We start from the raw sequence: 22,709 nt of genomic DNA on the forward strand, positions 1-22,709 counted from the left end.
ACTTGGATGAATTACAGAAGAACTTTTGCGTGTTATAACACAGGTTAGTGATCGTTTTGCAATATTTATATAAATGTCTGCATATGTCTATAAAAATAAGCGGGCATTACAGGCCGCAAATGTCGGCATCTCCGTCAGCGCCGCCCGCCACGCTTCTCCCGATCTCTCGGCTGCAGATCGAAATGGACGCACGGTACGTGAATGAAGGGTAAATGAATGAAAATGTCATTTGGAATACTTTTCCAGCATGATATAACGAGCCTGCTTAGTTCACTTATTTGCTTTTGTCGTCGAAAAACTGGGGTTTGCTAACGGGAGGCGGCGTTATCAATGGAGCAGTGTCCACACCGGGTTCCAGTGACATCCTCTTCCTGTCGCCCGACCACGCTTCCTCGATAACCACAGATTCCTCCCCGGTGCTGGACAATTCGACGGGTTCGCCTGAAAGAAAAAGCAAAGAGTAAGTCGAACGCAAAGGAACACTCAGCCGCGAAAATAATAGTAGGCAAATTGTCCATCGCTAAATTCGCTCTTTTTTTATGCTTCATTCCATGTTTTCTAGGGGATGGAATTGTGCTCGAGCAGAGGTTTTCTGTTTATTCGTGCGTTTTGTATCAATTCTATTGCTTCTGTGTTGCGGAAAACAGAATGAATAAACCTCCTGATGGATAATTGTCCTACCATTATATTTGCTGTTGGCTGTATATAGTCAAATCAATGATCTTGTAAACAAAAACAGATCAACAGAGGGTGCTGATGGTTCCTAAATCTTTTACACACTTTAATGTAACATTTTACAGGGAAATGAATTGATTGACCTGTAACAGCGCTTTTCAAATAAGCTCTGGAAAGAGACTGGAAACGAAAATAAATAAAATAAATGTGAGATCTCGTGTGCGACCATGAACTGCGTATATGTGAGTATTGGATTAAAATATTTACTAGCTCGTTATGTGGGCTGGTACAGGTATTGTAGACTGAAAAGCATGTAATGCATCATCCCAGTTAGAGTTGTACACCCGCACCTTCGCGGAACCACGCGAAAGTTTAACAACGTTGTTGATGATGATGATGAAGTTGATGTTTAAAATTCTCAAATCCTTAAAAACTTCCTCCCGTTATTCAGTTCAGTGCTAGGTAAAAATATTGCTGCCCTCATGACAAATACACGTATGTACAAAATTCTGCAACTATTAAGGACTTCAATGGGTTAAAAATAAGTATAAATCAAATGTAAGCTATTTAGACTTAGAAACATATTTCGTCCGCTTGATACGATCAAATATTGACTAAGAATTGGAAATACAGTTGCATAAAAACAGACAAAAATGCACATACGTGGGTTGTAAATTTAAATGTGGCAACACTGTCAGAAAGAGATGATAGCATTGAACATGCCAGTCAATGAGCAGCATCAGTTGGACCCAGTGTCACGAGTACATCGACAGCATCAATCAATGACAAAGGTGTGGAAAGAGTTATGCAGAACGTTATGTAGTAATAGAAAATGGGTGATACATTATTTCTTTCCTTCCGTTAGTTAATTAAAACAAACTTTTCTTTTGGTTTCAAAGTGCAAATTCTAATTCTAATCTAATTAGAGGTTACGGTGCGTTGCCAAAGGAAGCGTAGTTTTGACATGATGAAATTTATGACTCGAAGCAGATATTTTTAAAATTAAGAAATATACAAGAACTATGATTCCATGTATTATATAAAAATATGCTCACCTTTATGTAAAAATGCATTTTCAGGTTATATCCAATTTAATTTAAGTACACGTCTATAATGTAATTACGTGCTGGATTTATTTTATGAGTTGATACTATGCTTTATAAGACTCTTTTGTATAGCTGACACATGTAGACAAACAAATATAGATTCCATGTTGTGAAATTATATTTTCAATATCCTCTACAGTCAGGCCCGTAGCCTGAGGCTCTTGGGCTCAAACCTTATCAGCAGCCACCATTTAAAAGCGTACAAGTGTAGGGGAATAGAAGCCCTGAAGATGAATTTCTCAGTATATTACAACTTATTATACAAAATGTTTAAAATTTATTAACACTCTACACAATTTACCTCCTCCGTGGCCGTGTGGTCAAAGGCGCTATGCTCTTGGCTCACACTGCGGGACGGCATGGATTCGAGTCCGCCTGGATTTAGTCTCTGGGTTCTCGGCTTGTGTATAGGACCGGTTGCAACCCACCGTCGTGAGGAAATTGGGGAGCTACGAGTGAGTAGCGTAACCCGGTCATGGATATCTCCTATAACGGCTGTGGGTTCGACGTGCTGACCCCACGTCACTCCATTACTGGTTGAAGATCACCACACCTCTAGGTAGGATTGTGGGAGGGAGACTGGCAATCCGGAGATAGACCAAGGCCTTTACGGGCTGTAGAGCCACGGGTTATTATTATACACAATTTAAATTACATATTTCTACGATTTCGGGAGTGTGGGGGGTGCGTAAGATCCTTGGCTACGTGCCTGATTACAACAAAACTAATGTCTTTTAATTGTAGCTAAACTCTTGCTAAAATAAAACTGTCCTGTGACAAAGAATTCGAGATGTGTATTTTGTATTACACGTTAGTACGTACGTACAAGCTTCTCTAAACATAACTATACCCATGGAAACGAAGAGTCAGTTGGTTTGGGGAAGTACAGAGGCGTTCAAATGTATGCAGATTTTTCTCTAATCAGAAACGCGATATTGAGTTGAAAACACTGCATTGTTATGACAACTCTAGCCAAGGCCGTCTTCAATATAAAGAGGTACTTCTCATAACCTACGTATTTCTGGTCAAGGTCTTATCATGTCGGGTTTTATCTAAGTGAGTGTCACTCTGACTCAGAGTTGTCTAATATTTGTAAATGGCATGTTGGGTTGAATTATTCGCATTTCTACGTGTCCTTCTCACAACTGTTGCAGTAATGGACTAACTAACTAACTAACTCTCTAGCTTTCTTAAACCCAAAGGTTCACGAGTGCAGCAACAGAGGCCTTCCATCTGTCCCTATCCTGAGAAAGATCTATATACTCTTTTCCATCCCTACCGATTTTCTTTAGGTCCATCTCAACTTTATCCCTCCATCTTCGTCTTGGCCTTCCTACAGGTCTCTTACCATCAGGTTTCCCAACAAGAATCCTGTGAACTCCTCTTTCCTCTCCCATTCGTGCCACATGGCCTGCCCACCTAAGTGTTCTTGATTTACTCATTCTAATAATATCTGGACATGAATACAAATTATGTAGTTCTAAATTATGTAACCTTCTCCACTCATCTGTCTCCTCATCAATTTTGGGTCCAAATATTTTCCTAAGAATCTTATTTTCAAATACTCTCAATTTATGTTCCTCTTTCAATGTAAGGGACCAAGTTTCGCATCCATATAATAATACAGGCAAAATTACTGTTTTGTATATTTTAACTTTTAGTTTCTTAGATATTAAACGAGAAGACAAAAGTTTATGATGAGAAAAGTAACATGCATTTCCTTAATTAAGCCTGATTTTTATTTCCTCTTTAATATCATTTTCATTTTTTAGTATTACTCCTAAGTACTTAAATTTCGAAAGTGGTTCGAACGAGTTGTTATCAATAATTAGATTTTGATTATTACCTAACACTTGGTTTCGGCCTGTACGCATATATTTAGTTTTCTCTTCTCTAACATCCAAACCTATCTCTTTAGCCGCTTTGAAAAATATTTTAGCATTTTTCTTAATTGTATTTATATCATCCCCTAATAAGTCTACATCATCTGCATATGCTAACAACTGAATCATACCATTTAATTTTAGTCCTTCGTTAGTTTCTTTTACCTTCCTAACAGCATATTCTAAGGCAAAATTAAAGAGCAATGGAGATAATGCATCTCCTTGTTTTAACCCATCATGAATTGTAAATTTGTCAGACACATTAATACCCACACGAATTTTACTTTCTGTAATGGACTATTTATTATTGGCTGGAATCTCTGTCTTCACATGGGAAAATCCAGACTAACCTTTTCATTTAAGATGTTTGTTCTTTCCGGCGGAGTCCTTTCTTTTTCTCTCTTGCCAGACATCGATTGGATTATTTGTTGAAGTAATTTGAGTGTCTGTGCAAGCACTGCTGGACATTGTTTCATATTTTTCGTTCAGTTAATTGTAGTACTTCGAATAAGCAATGATTGTAATGAGTATATGATCCCTAGCACCCGTATCTCGTCCAAGATTTCAACCTAGACTACTTTGTTCGCAAGCTAGCCACTAGACCATACTAGAGAATAATGTCGTCTATGAAAAGGAATTGCATACTTTTGTAAAGTGGGACGCCAAATGTTCGTCTCTCGAATAGTGACACATCAATAAGTTGGATCCTAGTTTACGGCGCGATATCTCTGATCTGTTGTGAAATCATCTCTGCCGTGCACCAACTACACCAAGTGCATTTACCAAAGTTCGATTACAATGTGTTCAAAGTCAGGCACATCGAAACATGATGAACGAATTTACTCAAAATGAATTATGGAAGGCTCAAAATCTCACAATTTACTAAATTTGGAGCACGCGTCACGTGGAGGAAACTGGCTTTTATTGTGCCATCTTGAAATACATCAACTGAATTCACTCAAATAGAAAACAGGACCAGTCGGCCAAGATTGAGCAGTTGCAAAAATTTCGGAATAAAACGATAAATTTACGTCGATAAGCATCGTCACATAGCTGTCAAAACAAGCATCATTTCAATCACAGGCCTATCAATGACTATTTTCATCAATCTTTGTCTTGAATCCTATGTGCTTTTGGAATAAAAGCATGTCTGTATGTTGTTACAGGGCTTATCTGCAGCTTTTTTTGGCGTTTTATTTAAATTATAGAAGCTTCCACGGCTTAAAACAAACAGAATAGATATGAATACATGGGTCGTGCACACTGTTGCCAACTTTTTAAATTCTAAACTGTTCAAGGAGCACTTGAAATGCTCATCACGTTTATTAATTTCAAATTTCAGAGATTTATTCCGTGGTAGAAAACATTTGTATCACTCACACCAAGTGGCGGCGATTTGGTTCCACAACTAGGGGGGGCAAGGTCCAATAAGTAGGGAGGGGCAAGGACAGTTAAATTTCCCTTGGTACATAATGTTAGCCTGGTGCGGGGGCAAAAGTTGCAAAAAAGTGGGGGGAGCTACTGCCCACTCTTGCTCCACCCCTTAATCGAATCCACTGCTGACACCTATAAATGAGTACGAACCAAGTTTCGCAAAAAGTGCCATCGTTAATGTTTTGGAACATTGTGTGACTGGTGGTTGTTCTACATAATTACTTTTTCAACCATTACATTTCTGATATCACGTGATGGTGAACACTAAAGCACGGAGGTTCAAAAATGGAACATGTAATCATAATTTACATTACAAAAGGTTTTTGCATATTGCCATCTATTTCAACAAATCATCGTTCGTTCACGTTGTTGCGAGTTATCTAGTTCTACAGACCACGTTGATAGTAACGTTTTATTATAAAACATATCATTTTTAGCTTGTATCTTCAAACGGGTACAAATAGCAGGTAATGCAATGCTATTTACACATTTCAACAAACGTCGTAAAAATGAAACCGAGAGAAGATTTACGATTTCAAGACGAGAAAAGTGACATAAAATGAACAAAACACACAAGCCTATTTCAAGACCTTCAAAACCAATTTGGAAAATATATGGTAGTCGGTTTGACATAATAATGAAACTAATTTGATAAGTTACAAAATCTAACAGTTATTCAACCTCATGGTCAATGAGAGTAGCATAAATTCAAATGTTTCCATGCGTAGTGAAATATAATGACAGTTGGCAACACTGGCAGTGGTGCTCGCGTCTGACTGCAGGAACTACATCGAGTCTCGCGTGACTTCTTAGTACCCAGGTAAAGAAGAAAACCTGGCAGGAATCGAGGCATGTGAATTCTTGTTCGGGGAAGCTCGCTTGCGTACCTAGCTTGAGGTGTTTCAATGTGTGACCTACCAATGTTTAAAACCTATCGTAATCAAATTTCGACAAACAAACGTGCCACAGTTGAGAAAGTGCCAATATTGTATAAAAATTGATATTCTTTTCAAGTTCAGGAAACTAATGCTCTACTGATAGTATATACCCACTTCACAACGAAAGTCATTATTCTTTAGATGTCATACAGGATATAATTAAATTATTATCTCGCTCGTAGGACAAGAATTTATCAATTTGATAGACTCCAAATTCTTTCAAGCACATTTCATTAAAAAATCCACTATCTGCGTTTGTACTTTTGTTAATTAACGTTTCTTTTTTGTAATTTTTGGCTGATTGCGACGATTAGTACGAAAGAAAGGAACACCCATGCCTGGGGGGGGGGGCGGGGGGACTCGAAACCCAGGAAATAAGGTGGCGAGTTCTAATGTTGACCATTTAACGCGCTCGGTCATCCAACTGTATGTTTCAAAAACCTAACTGTAAGTGATTTGAGGATACCCGCGTGGTTGAAATTTCAACGACATGTCGCCTGTGCGAAAATTTCGTAAACCAGCAACAAATGTTACGTTCATTAGCCGTATTTTCGCTGTAACTCGAATAGCATGACCAAGGTTGAAACTCGTATAGACAAATCACCCTCATTTGTGGAGTGTCCGTGTTTCACTTTCGCGGACCACTTTTGCACAAAGCGTACCTCACGATCGAATGACAAACACAGTACACCTACTACTAAGTTGGTGTTGAGTTGAGTTGGTGTTTAAGTCCACTTTGTGCACAGTAAGGCTTATCAGGACTGGACCTACAGTTCAAAGTGGAGTACGAACCACTATGTGCCTCCACCGGGTATCGAACCCGGGACCCACCTAGTACTAAGTGCATGGCCAGTACTGTAGTTAAAACTTTCGGAGGACATACCTTAAGTTTCATGAAACGTTAAGGGGAGACCAAGTTTTCATTGACTTTGGATTATTTTTTCATTAAACATATGGATAAAATAATTCAATTTCTGCAAAAAAAAATCCATTGATGGTAGAATATTGATGATGATGATGACGACGATGATGATATACTCGCAATTGGCATAAAGGATGCATTACAATATTGCAATGTACGCTCTCCGATGGCGCATTGGTAGCGTCGTCGCCTTGTAATCAAGGGTTCCCGGGTTCGATACCCGGTGGAGGCACATAGTGGTTCGGATCCCACTTTAAAATGTAGGTCCAGTCGCGATTAGCCTTACTGTGCATAAAGTGGACTTAAAACATCAACTCAATCAATCAAACTCTCAACTATAGCCCTGTGTGTGACGTCATAAGTGGCATCAGAGTCCGATTCATTTGAGCCTTCAGTACTCTCACCCACTGAGTCAACCAAATGGACATTGGGAATACAGCAGGCCCAATATTTATTTTAAATGGTTTATCCCCCTTATTGAAATATTCTGCGATTAGTTAGCTGCCTGTCGTTCACAACGTGATGTAATGAATCCAATATTTACATTGCCTGTGGAGATAATTATTTAATGAAATCATAACTAAACGAGGTCAAATATGAAACATGTTCGAGTTAAAAATGAAGAAAATGTGTGTGCTCCATATATGAAGCGCATTTAACAAATTTGTGGTGAACAGGCTTCATAATTACCTTCTCTGTTTTATCATCATGTAACGCCCACACACAGTTAACGAATTAACAAGAATTCCTCTTACAATAAATAGCGAGTCTTTTATTTGCACAAGGTAATTACGAATGACCATATCGTATCAGCACGTGCATTACAAAGAGGACTATAATACGGGGTTTTCCCGGTTACATTTGTACAATAACTTTAGGCTTTCAATGGTACCAGATCCATTAACATTTTTATTTACAAAAAATAATATAGTTTCGGTTCCACTCAGATTAGAACCGATGGCTAAATTCGATTATACTGTGTACATGGATTTTTTTCATTTCATGTCTGTTCTGATTGGATACCGGGCAATTCCTCTTTCAATAAATAGCAAGTCTTTTATTTGCACAAGGTAATTACGAAAGACCATATCGCATATCGTATCAGCACTTGCTTTAAAAGAGGACTATGCTACGGGGCTTTCCCGGTTACATTGGGTAAATATAATACAGTGAGTTCATGGATTAGATTGATCTGGTGTTCTAAGTCCACTTTATGCACAGTAAGGCTAATCGGAAGTGGTCCTACAGTTTAAAGTGGGATCCGAACCACTATGTGCCTCCACCGGGAATCGAACCCGAGACCCCTTGATTACAAGGCGGCGACGCTACCAATGCGCCATCGGGGAGGCCTTATAGTGAGTTCAGCTCGGTACATAATATTGCCCCCAGACAAGGGAGATTTGCTTCGCTTGTATGGGCTATATTGGTTTTCCTACCTTATGTTGGTTGAATTATATTATAACACATTAATTATGGCTGTTATAATACGTAATAATGGAAACACCAATAATAGCAGCGCCATGGAATTTGCCAATGTTCTGGGTCGGTCAAGAGGCCCAAGTATTAAACCACATCCGATGATTGCTTCTGACGTTGATGATGCATTGGAACGCGATGCCATATAATTTTTTCTTATTTCTCGATAAACTGTGGACCGATATGGTATGTGTAAACTACTAAATATGAACAATAGTACAAATCTACATGAGTTCCAATGTGCTCATAAGTAGAATATATAGGGTGTCCTTAAACTAACGCAGGATTCAAATTGTGCGCCATTTTTCCCCCTCAGAATTAGCAGCGTTCTGCGAGGTCAAAAGTTGTAGTAAACCGTTGCGGTTAGTCAATATGGAGCGCTATACGACGGAGGATCGAATTAAGATCGTTAAAGTTCATTACAAGTACGGAAACTGTGGGCAAATCACCTGACATTTTCTATAGAAGCTCCCAAAATGAAACAACTGTGCGACTTCACACCGGGCGATTTTTTTCTTGTGGGGATTGATTAAGTCCAAAGTTTATGCTACGAAAATAAGAACGATTCCTGAATTGAATGCAGAAAGAGTTATCGACGGCATTGAGTCGCAGTTATGCAAAAGAGTAATTCAGAATTTTGTCAAAGGCATTCGAGTGTGTCAAATGCATCGTGGAGGACATTTGTCAGGTATCCTATTCCACATTTAATGGCAATGTTCACCCTTTCAAATAATGTAATATCTTTGCCAACTAATAAATACATATAAAGTTGTTAAATCCTGCGTTTCTTTTTGGACACCATTTATTACTAGAAACAGGAACGGGGGAGTAAAAGTTAAATTCTACTGAGTAATATTACGCCTATCATTAAGACCCACATTTTTTTAACAGACAAAACAGAAAAAAATACTCAAATTTGTAAAATAATTCTTCGGTCATTTCCTCAGTCCTGAACTTTTTCATTTATTCATCGTTCTCTGCCCCAGTAGACAGGTTTCTTACTGCAAACTCCAGGCTTCCAATCTTGCGCCTTACGTTTCATGTTAGCGTACGATCCACTCAATATACTGTATCTACAAGTCAGTGGCGTGGCGTAACTTTTTCAAAAGTGTTACCGGTCGCGGTCATCAGACGTTATCATATCCACCCTACCCCCTCCCCCCAAAGAAAACATGCCTTTGATCTGGATTTATGTTCATTTCGTTCTTTTTTTGCAATCCGCTCAGTGATTCATTTAGCCACAATCACTCCCAGAAAGAACTACCACTCATGAGAGAATTACCGCGAAAATCCAGTAAATAGTGGTCGAGCCTTGTCAACCATATCTGTTTCTTTGCAAAGAGGTGGAAAAGGGAAGAAGAACCACACATTCGGGTCAGTTTGACGTTTCTGCGGTGAGCAGACGACAGAATTCCCCTCCTCCAGCGGTGGAAGGGAAGTCCAGATGTACGTTCTACTGTTGCCAACTATTTTTTTGGAGCAAGGTTTGTCCAAATCACAAATCGCATCAAGTACTTATCTTTTCGTCTATTACGTAAACGGTTTCAGTTGTAGTTAAATCCAGCTTTGGCTTTGCAGTCTAGCTCTTGTTGCTTCAGAGAAATAGTATCCCGTTTTAGGCGGGATTTAGCTCTTTTCTGGAAATCCAATGTCACAACACTTGCTGACCGGTAGGCCGCAGCGGCAACAGGGCCCCTAAACAGGCATATGAATAACCCCGTAGCACACTTGCCTCCACAAGTCTTTCCCCGCTGTTCCCTTGCATTGGCGCACTTTCCTCCTGTTGCCTCTTGAAGGTACGGAACGGCCTGTCTCTTCGCTTTTGTCGGATGCAGAAAAAATGTCCTCTGTAATATACACTCAACTCGGTTAACTTATTTAACAATGTTGCTATTTTATTAAGAAAAAACTTTTTAATTTCTTTACATTTTTCTGTTACCTGCGGTAACACCGGTTACATGCACGCCACTCCTCTGCTACAAGTAGTACCATCTGATATCTTCTTCTTCTTCTTCTTCTTCTTCTCCGGACTCTTTCCTCGATGACCATCCTCTCCGTACGTCTTTTAGCAGGCACTATTTCTTAGCCTGGTGTCTCGGCCAGTTTCCTTTAATTTTTTTGATCTATTCCAGCAATGCTCTTCTTTCACCAACTCTTTCTGAGAGTTTTATTTCTTACTCTCGACTCTTCGCCATTGACACATTTTTAAAGCTTCCAGTTGCGCTTCCTGACATCTTCGTATACTCTCTCCCGCTCACCTCTGGATCAAGGTCGTGCATAGCGACAGAGAAGTGGGGAAATGGAGTGAGCAGAGCGACAGGCTGCTGCAAAGGCTGGTAACTGCTGTCGCCCCCTCTGCACGCAATCCCATTCCCTCTCACGTGTTCATTGGTGGAGCCGTCTCGCGTCACAACTTCGCTTTCTCCAGAGATATCCGGGACAGAGTATATATATGTGCACCAAACAACGCCACAATCCACATAAGACACTTCATGTACCTCTTTCTTAATTGTCTGTAGGTCCACAAAACGCACCTCTTCATCTACTAAGGCCTCTTTTACAATTTCTCGCTTTGACTTCCTGACTGCAACTCACGTCACTGCTCATCATGATACAACCCAGGTATCTGAAGCTGTCAACTTGTTTCATACTTTCATCAATTCAACAAATAAAAAAAAAACTTTGAAAAAAACGTTAGCTCAGAAAATAAAATCTTAAACACTGCGCCTCTCTCTCTCTCTATAGGTGTGTTTCACCTACGTCACAAACTGTTGCATTGTGGAATCGAGCAGCCATGATTGAGGCCGGTTCTTATTGTAAACATACGCAATTCAAGCTGGCGGGCGGGAGATTTCAACCTTGTTTATGTTTACGATGGTACTGTGCAGTATTCGGTTGTTTAACAGAAACTCACGTTTATCCTCCAATTTTTGGAGAAAGAACAGAAGGTGCGCTTCACGGCACGGGACTCTATAATTATTGATCAGAAGATGCCGCGTCGTCTGGTTGCCGAGAATAAATAGTGCCAACATTAATGAACAAAGCAAACATTACAGTGTTCAGTGAACATTTCCTCTCAGGTAATTTCATGTCACATTTCTCTTTGTACTAAAAGTACAAATGGATCGAACTGGTGTGTTTAATCATACTTACAATAGTGTTTCTTTTTTTTTTTTTGGTAGAAAGGTGCTGATACTTCCGATAAGTTTAACGATAAAAATTATAACATTCAAAGTTAAATTCATCTTGATAATTGTACGTTTGTACCTGATTACTTATATTTCGTTCGTTAACACAAACTATTATTAATTGTTATTCGATCAGCGTTTGTATAAAAACCTTAAAAGGAAACAGGCGATAGTGGCTGAGCCTTGGAATTTACGGTTGATCTGCACTGGATGTAAATATTTCAAGCAGAATCAGAACCACTAATAAATACAAAAACAAATTTATTTCGGGTAGCTGGGTCAAGTAAATAAACACACGTGAACTACAGTTGGCCAAAGGATTAGGCCACTTTTCATTTCCTTATCGTCCAGTTTATATGGATCTACATCTCAAAACTTTGCGTTTTCTCCATACCTTTCTCTGTCGACTGCGCAAAGAGCTTGAACATATGAAAGATTACCGCTTTTTCCAGATTGCACAACAGTGTCATTAATTTTATGCAACGACATTTTACACAGTACTAACAAACGTACAGTTGGCGCAGGTGTAACGAACGCTACATGGTGGGTATGTCCTTACAGACGACAAGCAACTTCGTCGCAAACATCGCCGGTGCGAATCGTGCCGTCACATGAAACCCATCTATTCGCAGTTTTTCTTATTTTACGTCACTTTCTTCAACTTTTGTGTAGTCGCGCCGATGAGGATGATTGATCACTAGATGAAAGGACGCTCATAAGGAACGAACCACCATAACCATGTTTGGACTCATAACTAGGTGACCCAACAAGTCGGCGCTCACATATTTTCTTACGCGTTCAGTACGTATCTAGTAGATTCTAACCTGTCGTTTCTGGGACATTGGGGTTCCTTCATTCGTCCTCTGCGCGATACAAATGTTAACTTCAAAGAATTGCAGTATATTGCACCAAATGGAGAACCAGAAACACAATGGTTATGGAAACGTTCCACATTTTAACTCGAGAAACTGTAATTTTTGCTTCTCTTATCTTGACTTGGATAGATTCGCCGAGGGCAAAAGGAAAAGTTTTAAAAAAGTAAGAGGAAAGAGAGCGGAAGACAGAGCAAAGAAGAACTTTCCCTGTTTCCTGCTTCTTCAAGCGTAATTAAAAGAAGCGCCGAAAGCTTGGGAAGGCAACAAGTGTTCCATCTGGTCACAGGAAGACGGCGAAATGCTCTGTTGTTATAGTTTGAGATTCCACTCCATTTATTCATGCTGCAAATCTTTCGTATAAAGGAAAATAAAATTAAAAAAAAACAGAAAGAAATTATTACCTATGATGTGTAGCAAACGTTGCAAACATTAAATGGTAAAACGTAAGTGGAGGTTATTTTTTTGAAAGAGGAATGAAAATGTGTCCCCTGACAGCATGTATGTGCAACACTATTTTAGTTAAAGAACAAGGGACGTATTCATCTCTGGAGCAAGAATACGAAAACAAGTCTCTGCGCAAGTAGTGACGCTCCATCAATGAGCACGTGAGAAGGAATGGGATTACAGGGAGGGGTAGCGACTACAGTTATTATCTGCCTTCACAGCAACGTGTAGTGTTTCGCTCTGCCCACTCGATTCCCCCTTTTCTCTGCCGCTATGCGCGGCCTTGCTCCAGATATAAGTTGGATAGAGTATATATATTATTTTTAAATTTGACTATTTTACTGTCTTTATAAATCAATAGCTGGCGACAATAATGTTTTTCACATATTTGATCTGTCATTTATGAAATATAAAGTATATTCCTTTTATGATATCAATCTTAACAAGCATATTCCAACTCTGACAACTATTAAGGTTTGGGTCTCCCAATGGCGCAGTGGTAGCGTCGTTGCCTTGTAATCAAGGGGTCCCGGGTTCGATACCCGGTGGAGGCACCTAGTGGTTCGAATCCCACTTTAAACTGTAGGTCCAGTCCCGATTAGCCTTACTGTGCACAAAGTGGACTTAAAACACCAAATCAAACCAAAACCAAACCAAACTATTAAGGTTGCCAGTGTTCGATCTCTGGGATGGGTCAACTAAGATGGGAACGTTTTCTTCAGTTTCCTGTACAGGTGGCTCAGAGGCTCACAGCGCATCTCAAATTTACCAACTTTGTTTGACCAGGATTTTATTTCATAAAACACTTAATATACACATTATATAAAATTAGCAACTGTTACATTTTTTGCTTACATAGTCTATCTAACATTTTTATTGCCATGTTGGAGTATAAGTACCATTTGCCACTTTCCATGCCTTGTAACCTATGTTACTTGATGGGAGGCACACGGTGGTTCGGATTCCATTTTAAACTGTATGCCCAGTCCCGAAAGTGCATAAAGTGGACTTAAAATTCAAAATCCACGCTTACAGGTTTGGCTATGATATGAGCTACATGCTGTAGAAATATCGTTATTGGATGGATTTTTAATTCAAGTATTGAAGTGACATTATTCTCTGTAAAGTAGTTATGAAAGGAAGAGTTAAAGAACGAAGAGCGTTGTAGAAGATTTATCATTTCACGACACTTGGGCAGGAATACGGGCTTGGTGCAAGAGTGAATTAATTATACAGCTTGTCACATACGATGGTCAATATATATGGCCTTCTCTATAGGTCAGAATTTTATTCTGGTACAATTCCCGCCAAGAAATTATCTGTCGGCTTCGGGTCATTGTCAGTTACCAAAAGGATGTCTCGTTCAAAAATGGTTACTGACTGTACTGTTGCACGAGTTCTTCGAAAGCGCGAGCAAATAATACCAATTATAGCTATTCAAGCTCTTAGAGGGCCAATTCCTGTTACCATGTGAAATGTCTGCTTCCTCTGCATCAGTTGCCCTTCCCTCCTCTTCGCTGTTAATGTGGCAACCTAGTGTTCAAATTCCCCTCGCAAAGGGAACGGAAAGCTCTGGCTGGCAGAGAACAAAACACGTACTGTCGCCAGCGCTCCCCTTAGTAGGTGGGATAATTCAACCTGACGGCTTCCAAGGTGTTCCAGCAGATGGCAGATCACCGAGTGGCGGGGACGGTACCAGGATAAACGATAGAAGGAGCTTCAATGCAAGGGGCGCGGATTGCGAACTACTACATGAGAAAAGAGTTACGTACATCAAAATTTAGCTTATTCAATTCTGCATTTATCTATACTAATATTTTCTTTAGTATGCCTTCGATTTTTTATCGTCGTCAGAACAAAAAGAAGTGTCTTTTTTTTTTGTTTTGCACACGATCGCTATCTGGAATTCTAGAAATAAAAAAAACGGGTTGTCCAATCGTGACGAAATTTTAATACGGTACAGGCAGAAAGGTTTTAAGCACAATTCTTAATTTTTAGATTTTAAAAATTGGCCAAAAAACTATTCTTATCAATTTTGTGAAACAACTTTTTCTTAGGATTGGCTAGTCCTACAAATACGATCAGGTCTTGTTTTGAAACTTTTTACATCTGTTTTTAAAATTCATTATCATTATCACTTCATTCACTTTTCCGCAGTTCACAGAAACCGATTTTTTATACAGAATTTTTATTCAACGGAGTAAAGCTGTATGTAGAAAGTTGCAACACCGCTCGCACTGACTCGCAGTGAGAGCTCACAGTTGTATTATGGTAGTGTAATGTGGGGAAGGGGTGCCATGATGTGTAAGTGCAGTTGGAATTATTAATATTGATGTAGGTTAATGTAGTTGGGAGAATAGTAGGCTCTTTAGTTTTTTCTTAAAATTAATAATGGCAAGTAATGTTAGTCAATGTTGAAGGACTTGTTATAGCTAGCTGGAGGTTTTGTGTTTTGGGAGATTTAGATTGTGTTTCTTGCGGATATCGTGTTGGACCGATGTCCTGCGAGGACATATCTTATCGGATAAGTATTTTGGGGAGCCATTCTTAAGAATTTTGTGCTTCAAGAGAGTGATAAGTATTTTCCCCTATTGTTGATAGTGAGCCAAGAAAGTTTATTTAAATACGGAGATACATGTTGATTTCTTTTAGGTTAAATATCAAACGTATACAACAGTTCTGATTTCTTTTTTAAAGTTTGGAGCTTACGCCCTGCGAGAGATGCTGGAGCGCAATAGTCTAATGTGGGTATGTAAGTGCTTGCATTAGGCGATCTTTAACATTAGCATATGCTTTAAGTGATACAAAGATTTAAGTTAATACGTAAAAGTGTTCTGCGTATGGGCGTTTGGAGTTTGTTTCAGCAGAATCCACGTTTGCTTTTTTCTTGCTTAGGGTAAGCTTAGGATAAATCATCTAGGGGTGCTGATGGGGTTCGGAGTGGTTGGGGGTGCGATGTTGAAAATAAAATAAAATAAACATGAAACATGCATGCATGCTTTATCCCAATTCAACTTTTACACAAGTTCGGAATTTGCTTCAATTTTGCTAGCTTTGACCTCAACAACCAAACGTTTTGTAATTTGAAACGAACAAAGCTTGTTTAGGTACGCCAATAACATATATTGTGTCTTACAAAAGAAGAAATAATACTTGATAAGAAATGAAAGAAAGACAACAGCCACTTGATACGCACCGACTTATTGTATCATTTCAAGTGTTTAATATGTTTAATATGTTAATTGTCTATGATGACGTAATTTGTTTTGTTCAATTGGGTAGTCTGTTATGGTTATGGACTAACCTTAAAACATTTGATTGTGGATTGTGAGGTGAGAGATATTATGAATGTTGCTGGATAATGGAAGTTATTTTGGAAATGTGAATGTGTTAATTTGTGATCTTATGATCTTAATACAATTTTGTTTGTAATAAGAAGTTTAATTGTGAGTGCAAGTGTTATATATTAGCATTAACTGACATCTAAATATATTTTTTTGTGTGCGAGAGTTAGTAAGGTTTACGTTATCATACCCGTATCTGTTTTCCCACAACCTGAGGGCTTCATAGTAGGCTGATAAGTCTCAGGCTCGCCGTTGAGGAATAAACATAAGTTGATCCATTGAGAATAATCCGGGGAACGTGACACGCTGATATTGTAGATACTGCGCCCAGTAAAGATAAAAAGTTAAAGGTAAAGTTCCCCGTGCATATAGCACCATGCCACGAAGACACATTTTAGGGGTTGTTGGGGTACGAACTCTATATATTCTCGATCTCGGCCATTTTTGGAGGTGATGTGATCAACACTGGTCCAGCCGCCTTTAGCCCCCAGGGTTTCTCTCAGATATCCATTGATGTGAAGCTGGGTGATCCCCAGAGCCACTTTATGCAGGAACAAGGCCGGAAAAAAGAAGAAAGCGGGTTTTCTTTCAGATTAGGATCAGTGGCTTGTCTGTTGTGTACCATATCAGCGGTCTCACTTCAACAAAAAACATTCTGCGCTCAATATAACGACATAGTTTTAGTAAGTCGTAACCAGGGCCCGGATTTTGATGACATGTCATATTTTTTCCTTACGTGGTATGCATTGCTCTTAAGTATTAAAATTATGAATATGAACCTCCGAGCCGGCTCCTGTGGCGGAGTGGGCAGTCTGCCTGCAGCTCGTGCAGGTATCAGTTCGTACCGAGCTCCGCTCTTCGCGTGAGAAGGCTTAGTGATCGAACTGTCCGAGTTAGCTAGGGCCGTATACGGTTTGCTAGTGTTGTGTTAGTTCTTTTTTCCTTTGGAGTGCAAGCGAGGTTTTGACTACAATTACCGTGAGCCAGTGAAGATACGATGAAATAGTTCACGATGAATACACAAAGAGACAACACCTTGAAATTTGTTTTCCGTGAGGTCAAAACGCGACCTACGTCATTCGATTTTCATCGATGGTTTCATGATGTCTACCAAGTGCCTACGAACCAAGTGCTCAGTTTTGAAATAGATTACTTTCGTAAGTGTTTGTACGTGAAATTTGCGACAAAAGTGGTAGGAGAAAGGTTACTAAATGATTTTGGTGCTGAGGTAATCTACAGTGACGTAGATGGTGATCATAAAGTTGAAGTAGAATGGGCCCACCAGCGGCATGTAATCGTCAGAATCCATGTAGTCCCAATTGAATTAAGTTCAGAAGTGATAAGTCGTGTCATGAGGTCTTATGGGGAAGTGTTAAAAATTGAAGACGAGACATACTCTGCAGATCACATTTACCCTACTCGAACTGGACGTGTCTTGATTAAAATGATACTACGTATACCCATACCCTCATATGTAACAATGAATGGAGACTCTTATTGGGTAACATACCCTGGGCAGGTGCGTACGTGCCTCGCGTGTTCGGGAGTGATCATGTAGTTGCTCAGTGCCCTAAGCGTCGATCCTCAGGGAACCAGCCCCGCAGGGGTCCGGTTAATATACCCCATGACAATGTACCGATGGTATATGAACCAACTGTGCTACCCGTACGGACTAAACCAAGAGATTCAGCTCCGTTAGTTGCAGAAGTCCCAGCGTCAGGAGATAGCAATGGAGGGAACACGGATAGCCCCAGAATCACCGACGAGGAGACAGGTACCAGACAGGAAGTTAGTGAGAAGAATGCACCAACAGGAAGGGAAGAGATGGAGCAGCCAACATTGACCACTTCAGAGGAGATGCATCACATACCCCCGCCCCCACCCCCAAGTGCTTTGATCGCGGAGGCAGAATTCCCCGTAGTTACCTCTCCTAGGAAATCACGGTCAAGATCTGTATCAAGGTTACGGTCAGTGGCGGAAGAGTCCATGGTGCTACGTAGAAAGAAGAAGAAAAATAATGAAAGTTCCACAATAGTTCATAACGAATTTAGAGTAGAACCTGGTGCCCCAAAACAAGATGTTTCAAAGGGTAGTTTAACATGTCATTCAGGAAATGTAATTAAAGAGAAACCTTCGACGAGTAACAAACTTACCCCAGATTTATTTAGTGGAAAGCATAGTTAATGCATTCTAGGCAGAAATTAGAGTTTAGTAATGTTGAAGAATGTAAGTAAGTTTAGTTTTCTTTTGTGGACAGTTCTAATCATGCAAACATTTACCTTGGCATCTATAAATTTGAATCAAATGCAAAGTAAGACCAAAATAATTGCTCTCAATGACTTTCTCATTAAATCGTCTATTGATGTGGCCCTCTTACAAAAGGTAGCCATAGACGATTTTTCTGTACTGAACATGTTTAAAGTTTACAACAATTTTACTCCCTTTGCACAAGGGACTGCCATAGCATGTAGGCGACACTTGGATTTACGTAATGTAGTGACCCATCCCACTGGCAGACAAATAAGTGCCAAATTAGGCTCAGTGTTTCTCTGTAATGTGTATGCTCCGTCAGGAAGCCAAAACAGACGGGAAAGAGAAGATTTTTTTTCAACAGTTGTAGGGCCCGAGTTGACATCCCACACACTAGACACTATACTAGTGGGAGATTTTAACTGCGTAATTCGTTCACAAGATCAAAATCCAGGATACAACTTCTCACGTGCGCTCTATGAATTAACGCAGGGGTTACAACTGCGTGACGCTTGGATACACACCAATGGCGAAAGTCAAGGTTACACACATATCACCTCCAATAGTGCGTCAAGGATCGATAGGTTTTATGTCGCACCAAGATTTCAGGAATATATCATTAGTGTTCAAAATTTTCCAGTATGCTTTAGTGATCATAGTGTCCCAATTCTCAAAATAAATTTAGATTTGATCAAACCCCGACAAGGTAGCGGATACTGGCTTTTAAATAGCACATTATTACGCAATGGTAGTTATGTCCAGCTAATCAGGGAAACGTGGAACGAACTCAAGGCCTCTCGGCCAGTGCACAAGACCCTAATCAAGTGGTGGGAAACTCGAGTTAAGCCTAAATTTCGTCAGGTCAGTAAATTCTTCAGTGCAGAGGTTAGTAGAGATCAAAGAAACAAATATAATTTTTTGTATGCAGTCTTGAATGATCTCCATCGTTTAGCATTGCAAGGTAATTTCGATCGTCCTTATGCAAATGAAATAAAAGCGCAATTACTTGCTATACATAGGAAACGAAAATCTGCAGCAATAATAAAGAGCAAGATTCTTCCTATAGACCCAGACGAGCAAGCCACACTAAGTCACATTCTTCAAGAACATAAACACGCCAGGAGTCACGTTATTCATAAATTAACTTTAGATTCCGGTGAAGTTGTCACCAGCCCTCATAGTATACACGACAGGTTTTTGCAATACTATAAAAATCTTCTTGGTCAAGCCTTTAATCCAACAGAAACGCAATGCAATTTTTTGAACTACCTCCCTGCGTCACTGACAGAAAATGAAAGAACTGAGCTCACACAACCGTTTAGTAAAAAGGAGGTTCATGATGCAGTATTCAAAGCTCCGAGGAATAAAACTACAGCCGAAGATGGATTACCATCAGAATTCTATCAATGTTTCTGGGATCTAATAGGAGACGAATTAACGGAATGGGTCAACGAAGTGTTGTCAACAGGGACCATAGGGAAGACCAGTAGCACGGGAGTTATAGTGTTAGTTCCCAAAAAGGCAAATCCAAAGTTCGTCACAGATTTTAGGCCAATTTCCATATTGAGCAGTGACATCAAACTTATAAGTAGGTGCATAAATCAGCGTTTAAAAAAATATATGGTTAAACTTATTGGCAATTTACAGTTCGCTTGTAATACGTCCCAAGGTATACATCACTTGCTACAAACGATAAGAGACGTAATTATTACCAAACAAAATAAGAATGCATCAGAGGCAATTCTATCTTTAGATTTTTCTCAAGCATATGACAGAGTGAGCCACGAATATCTGTACAAAGTCTTAGAAGCATATGGCTTCGGAGACACTTTTCTTAATTGGATAAAAACATTATATAATCATATGCTGCTAAAACTCAAAATAAATGGTTTCTTGACAACAAGTTTTAAAATGCGACGAGGTGTACTACAAGATAGTCCCTTGAGTAGCACATTGTACGTCCTCACAATAGCCCCCTTTTTGTTTAGTATCCAGCATCATTTACAGGGCATTTCTATGGCTTCCACCACAATACAAGTTGGCAGTTTCATGGACGACGTCACGATTTTTCTCAAGGATGAAAGAGATCTGTACAGTGTTAAAAGCCAAATACATACTTTTGAGCTCACATCAGGAGCAAAACTAAACAATCGAAAGTCATTCCTAATGCCCCTTGGCAAGGAGAATCCTTTCACAAACAATACGGAGATCCCTGTAGACAAGAAAATAAAAGTTTTAGGTATAAACTTCTATGCAAATATCGATGAAACGATCGAAGCCAATAGTAATCTCACGTGCGAGAGGGCAATCTACGTCCTCAGAGTGAACAAGATTCGCTCTCTGAGTTTAAAAACACGAGTAAGATTTATCAACGTTTTTGCTCTCTCTAAACTTTGGTATGTAGCAAAAATCCTGCCCTTCAAAACACAGCACTTAGCCAAGGTCAACAAAGCTGTTGGCTGCTTTTTGTGGCACGATACAATTTTCCGGGTGGCAATAAATGAGGTCACGTTATCAGAGAAGACAGGTGGTTTGGCACTAATACACGTGAACACACAGGCAAGAGCATTGTTTGTACAGACTGGCCTTAAAACAGCTTTCTCACTGCACGAGTCAACGACCCAAGCATGTATACAGACGATAATACAGGACATTCCATTAGAAGCTCCCATCGATATCCAAAGTATCCCCAAAAGATTTTCGTTTTATAAGGACATCGCTTTACAGGTATGCTACCAGTTATTACGACATGAGACAATTACACCATCTGTTAAAAAGTTATATAGTGAAATCAATAGTTTCAAGCACACAGTACCACGAATAGTCAGGGATTTCAATACACATAATTGGCCACAAATATGGGAAAATGTCTCCGCCAAACACCTTTCAAAAGCTGCCCAATCAATATGGTACAAAGTGGTTCATCGTGTTATAGTGACAAGAGATAGGACATACCAATATGGAATCAGTGACTCTCCTAACTGTATATCATGCAACGTGCCTGACTCTTTAGCCCACAGGATAACCAAGTGTCGCAACTCCTCCACGGCGTGGAACAAATTGCGAACAATGCTCAGTCGTATATGCCGCACCTCATTAACAAAGTTTACGGACACAGATATAGTTTTTCCTGCTTTCAATTTTTATCCACCAACAAAACAACGAGCAGTACAATGGTTGATAACAGAATACTTATTATATATATTTCACAATGACGAGAGCAGTTTTAAGAAACAATTCAGTATCTTCTTGCAAGAACAATATGAAAAAATTCCTCTCCAAGCAAGGAAGAAATGGTATGCAAATTTCTTATTAGTGCTTTATACTTAATTTAGGTCAAACAAAAATGTAAAGGTTAACCAGATAGAAATACGAATTGTAATAGCAGTACTACACTTATGTCAAAAACAATGTAATTCCATAACTTGTATATCAGAATGAGACAATAAAAAAAAAAAAAAAAAAGAGTGGTTAGCACATCGCGCTACGACGCTAAGGGTCTCGGGTTCGAATCCTGGCCTGGGCATGGAATTTTCTGAGTGTCCATTCCTCATTCCCATCTTCGCCAATTAGCCAAAAGTGGCACAAAAAAGTGAGGTAAAATAAAGTAAATGAAATCAAATCAAATGAACCTCTAATTATAAAAAAAATGAATTTTATTGTGCATTTTTTCGTCATATTTTCTATTTTTTATGTTTTGTCATTTTTTCATTTACGTAATTTTTCTGTCATTTTTCCAAGTTTTGCGTCATTTTTCCAGTTTTATTCTTTAGCTAGTATTTTTTGTGTAATTGCAAAAAAATAGTAATGTAATAGCATTACGTTTCATTAACTCATTTTAGCTAGGAACTGACATTTATCGCCTTGATATCTGTAACAATGAAAACAAAAATTATATCGCTACGTGATTGTAGGAACAAAGCAACATGCCGCTCGACATTTCTTACTGCAATAATTTTGAATAAGTTAATATTTTTACAGATCCTCTTACTTAGCACTCACATAAACCTTGAAATTTCAGTTCTAACTTTACAGAAATGAGAACTATGCCATCATATCCTGAAACAAAGACAATACATTGGCATGTGGTAATTACTATGCACACTTATGCAGCCCACCGTTCCAGAAGCAGATGTGACGAGTGGGTGAAAATCTCCGTGTGGACACGGCTAAT

The 22,709-nt window shown here is 39.3% G+C and overlaps 1 protein-coding gene across 1 annotated transcript in view; it reads right to left on the reverse strand.

Annotated features, from left to right (window-relative positions):
* Positions 1 to 200: 200 nt before the first annotated feature.
* LOC145991713 (uncharacterized) overlaps positions 201 to 22,709 on the reverse strand; it is a 659,814-nt gene continuing 637,305 nt past the window's right edge. The window contains exon 8 of the mRNA XM_083127771.1: positions 201 to 441. Within this exon, the coding sequence (XP_082983897.1) occupies positions 275 to 441 (167 nt within the window). The 3' untranslated portion in view covers positions 201 to 274. The remainder of the gene's footprint in view (positions 442 to 22,709) is intronic.

This window comes from Lepisma saccharinum, chromosome 8, assembly GCF_977018435.1.
Source record: "Lepisma saccharinum chromosome 8, izLepSacc3.1, whole genome shotgun sequence".
NCBI lineage: Eukaryota > Metazoa > Arthropoda > Insecta > Zygentoma > Lepismatidae > Lepisma > Lepisma saccharinum.